The 4150-nt window shown below is 41.8% G+C and overlaps 1 protein-coding gene across 1 annotated transcript; it reads left to right on the top strand.

Moving 5' to 3' along the window:
- Positions 1 to 2083: 2083 nt before the first annotated feature.
- On the top strand, positions 2084 to 3379 carry LOC118739884 (immunoglobulin A1 protease autotransporter-like). Its single transcript, XM_036471378.1, has 2 exons — positions 2084 to 2204; positions 2302 to 3379. The coding sequence occupies exons 1-2, from the start codon at positions 2174 to 2176 to the stop codon at positions 3300 to 3302; spliced, it is 1032 nt and encodes a 343-aa protein (XP_036327271.1). The 5' UTR covers positions 2084 to 2173; the 3' UTR covers positions 3303 to 3379.
- Positions 3380 to 4150: the final 771 nt, after the last annotated feature.

Genomic DNA, 4150 nt, shown 5'->3' with positions numbered 1-4150 from the left:
TGTAACTGGGATCAAACAAAGGAACCTTGCCTTCTTGCTTGTAATTTCCTGCCGAAGTAAACTTCTTTGAGAAAGTCAAAATGCCTCCTCTTATTTAAAGTACACGCATTTTTCCCAAGAAACTTCCGTGGTTCTTCTTCTTACGAAATATACGATGGTCGAAAGAGTCCTCTTGTGGGACGATTTGACAAACCCGGCCCTAGTCAACAAGAAAAGGTCTGACTCAGAATTTCCTCTACTAAACAAAGGTAAAAAACCGACTTTTACGATGCTTCTACAAATCTGGCCAAACTTCGCCAAGAAAGGGTTTATTTAGCTGAATTTATCAATAAGGAAGTCATTGAAGACATGAGTCCCAACTTAATAGAATTGTATAAGTGAGAGATTTTCAGAGTTCGGCACAGGTAAGGGAGGTAGTGGGATCCCGCATAGGAAATGACCTGATGTTAGAGCTTGTAGGTCGTCTGGAGCTTGGGACAATGGGGATGCGGTCTAAAGTTTAGAACGACCTTAGTACCAATGAGGAGAGTATTTAACTCCTCATATGAGGGTAAATTTGTGATTCTCCGCAAATTTTGTTAAGTAAATTTTGAAACTCTTTGCTGCTGCTTTCCAGAGTCCTTCCATGTGTGGAGCGTAGAGATGAGTAAATTGCCATGAGCCGCCGTGTACGACATATTTGTTTGAAACATAGGAAAACTACTGTTTTAGCCTTACTTATATATAAACCGGAGCGTGAATGCTGCCACTCTGAGAACTCTTGAGTAGGAGGAGAAGCGATTCAAGGGACCGCTGCTTTCGGCTGCGTGGAACACTTCAATTTGCCTTTTGTTCAGGGGGAGCGTAGTTTGGTGAGACTTTGGGCCAGAGTGCGGAGGGCTTTGTTAGCCATGTTGGGCCTTCTACGAGATTTTGGACATGTCGCTACGTAGAATTGTTGATGTTTTGAAGGATATGGCCTCTCCTGTGGCTATGTAGGACTTCAACATCCATGGAGTTGTTTTCATCCAAGTTAGTACGATAAAGGTGTCGGACCACAAAATTAGTTCATGCGATGACAGATCCAGTTGGAATCGGATCTGTTTCACTAACTTCGTATTAAGGACTTCTTCTTCTTTGGCCCTATAACCACCTAATCGATTTTGGCCGAGTTAAGGACTACGCCGCATAGTTACAGCCTTGGAAAAGAAACAATTTTGAAGGCAGCAGATGAGAAGTTGCAATTTCGCCTTGTTGAGGCATCCGAAAATCCATGCCCTTAGATTGCGTTATCTGGGCTTAATTGCACTCAACGGGCTATATTGATATCATTGATCTCTGAGGAGACTGGAGGAGTTAACTGGCCTAGTCCTAGTCTATCTCTTCCATTCAGTGTGGTTGGGGGATAGTTTTCACTGCTGTCATTATGGGCGATAGCCATACTATGTGCATGTATTATAATTACTTTTTAATTTATCTTCAAAGACTAAATGTCCTATTTGTTTTTGCTTTAAGTACACTAATGATGTATGTAAATGTGTCGAAATCTTTCCGGCTGCAAGACAAAAGCTGGTCTTTCATTTTCAATATTAGCAAACTAAGTTAAACCAAGCATCGCGGCAGTAAACAGCTGAGGTATTAATACATAAAATCAATATGCCCAGTATTATACAACATTCAAGCATAAATACTAAAGTAAATTTACATAAATATAAGGAAGAAGAAGAGAAGACGATTTCGCTTTCTTTTGAAAACAAATAGCAATGGAAAATAAAACAAAAAAGCAAAGCCGGCCCAAGACAAGAAGAGCAACTGAACGTACAACTTAATAAATCGAGTGTAAAAGTTATTCAGCTACTTGAAAGCTGCTAAGATGCTGAGTGAGAGAATACGTAGGGCTCTATTTCCTGTGGCAATCGCATGCTGCGCGGTAGGCGTAGCGCAGCGTCACCATTCGTTGTCACTGTTCGAAAGCGAAATTGATTTTGAGTTTTAGTTTCATTTCTTTTTGGATAAGCACTGGGATATTTTTGTTTTTATTTTACGTATAAGTACGTATACATATTTATTTGATTTGCCTGTATGTTTATATGTATGTATGTACTATGCTTGGGTATATAAAAGGCGATTGCGGCGCGCTGAATTCGCTCATAAAGATCGCGCAAACTGCAGACTGAAAAACTTAAAATTTGAAATGGGTGTCCGTATCTTCAATAGTTGTGTCGGTGAGTTTCACTAAAAACACTGAACAAGAAAATTAAAATTTCAAATTTAATATTTTATTCATTTCATTTATCTTCGCTTATCAATTTCCAATTTCAGTTTTATTAGTGGTGTTATATGTATTTTGTGGTGACAGTGATGCAGCTGCCATCAGTAGCAATCCACGCAGTGTAGGCTCCCTTACGCCAGCTACTAAAAATGTGTATGCGCCACATCTCCGCATCGCACGTCAAGCATACTCCGATGAAGATGGCTCTGAAGAGGATGCTGAAGTGCAAGCAGAACAGTTGGCGCAACAACAACTCCAACAGCAACAAGCCTCAGACTCGCACTCACAAGAGGAAAGCGAAGAGGATGGCGAGGACGATGACGATAACGATCGTAGACGTCGTCGTCGTCGTGAAACACCTGCCGCGGGGGCTGAAAAATTAGAGCAGTCGGCGCTACCAATAAAGGAAGCTGAATCTGCTGCGGTACCTGAACCCGTGCCTGTGCCTGCGCCAGCCACAAGCGAACAAATAGACGAATACAAGGAAACTACGCAAAGCAACGAAACTAATGCGCCAGTTGTAAATACCGCCACTGCAACAACAGTCACCACCAGCGCACCGCCGCGCAATACGTCCGTGCTCATACTCATTCGCGATGCCTTGAAAAAAGTCACCACCCTACCCACTGAGCAGGTGGCTACCAATGCGCTGCAGTATTTCCAACTTTTCGAACATTTCATACAGAAGACCATCGAAGAGGTGATCGGCGACGATGATGATGACGATGATGAGGCTGCTAACGCTGCTGCTGGCGCCACCGCGACCACCATCAAACCTGATGCTATTTTCACACCCGAAGAGGAGGAGCTTATTGCCGGTGTTGAAGAAATCTTGAAGGAACCCGAATTGGTTACCAAGCAGCCGCAGGTAGTGACACCAGCTGGTACACAAATGGAGGTGGTGAATCAGGCACCACTAGAAACCGATGATATAGTGGGTTCAACGAAACCGGCTCCTGGTGGACCCACACTTGAAACAGTGCAGGAAGAGAAACCAGCGATTGTTGCTGAACCAGCAAAAGTTGAGGAGCCAGTTACGAACTCTGTTTAAGTTCACCTCCTATGATTCGTTGTATTAAATTTAGTTAGGCGCACTTATTTATTAACTTATTTATTGCATAGCTTTGTAGAAAGAAATATAGAAGAAAAATATTTAAGCAAAAATACTTGTAACATTTTTTTTAGTTAAGGCGAAAATTTAACAGCTTAATAGTGGCTTAAGAGGAAAGCTAAGTTGATTGCCAAAAATGTGTGTTGCGTGCAGGCAACGAAACTAAGCAGTCATAAGTCTACTCCTGCATTAGGTTAACGTAACACAGCCGAGTATGAGCAAACAAGTGGTAAATATTTTCGCCATAAAAGAGCCTTCCTTCACAGAGATTTATTTCCCCAACCCCTTCGACCATGCCATGGAATTCCATTAGCCGAAGTTATTAATTATCAGCTACGGAAGGAACAAGGACATGGGAAACCGAAGCACTCCTTCACCTTTTCTTACTGGCTTCTGCAGGGTAATGAAGCACTTATAGAATCTGGGAGTAGTTTGCTCTGACCGGTGCAGAGAACATTTTGGCTCTTTGTGAAGCCTTTACTAAGCTCAGACTTGTCTTCTGTGATGACCGATCCAAATAGTACTCAATTAATGGACCGAACTTGGTCACGATAACTAAGTGGTCTGCTTCCTCCACCCTAGTCCAAACTCAATGTTTTGATATGAGTAATTAAGTACCACAAAGCTTTTGTTTTGGCAAATGTTTTATAGTAATGATTTTTTCTTCAATGTCAGGTTAAAATCCCGGTTCAAAGTGTTATTTTGACGAAGATTTAAAGAAGCTTTGTTTTAGGTTAGACTGCTTTTGGCAATAGTTCACTCATGGCTAAGGAGCCTCTTTAAGTTAC

The sequence above is a fragment of the Rhagoletis pomonella genome, unplaced genomic scaffold (assembly GCF_013731165.1).
Source record: "Rhagoletis pomonella isolate Grant_MI unplaced genomic scaffold, Rhpom_1.0 Rhpom_scaffold_00005, whole genome shotgun sequence".
Taxonomy (NCBI): Eukaryota; Metazoa; Arthropoda; class Insecta; order Diptera; family Tephritidae; genus Rhagoletis; species Rhagoletis pomonella.
This window is presented reverse-complemented; position numbering and strand designations above follow the sequence as displayed.

Bases quoted from the DNA above. Each gene is read 5' to 3' on its own strand.
- LOC118739884 (XM_036471378.1), top strand. From the start codon at position 2,174: ATGGGTGTCCGTATCTTCAATAGTTGTGTCG. The intron at 2,205-2,301 runs GTGAGTTTCACT...TTCCAATTTCAG, and splicing joins TATCTTCAATAGTTGTGTCG to TTTTATTAGTGGTGTTATAT.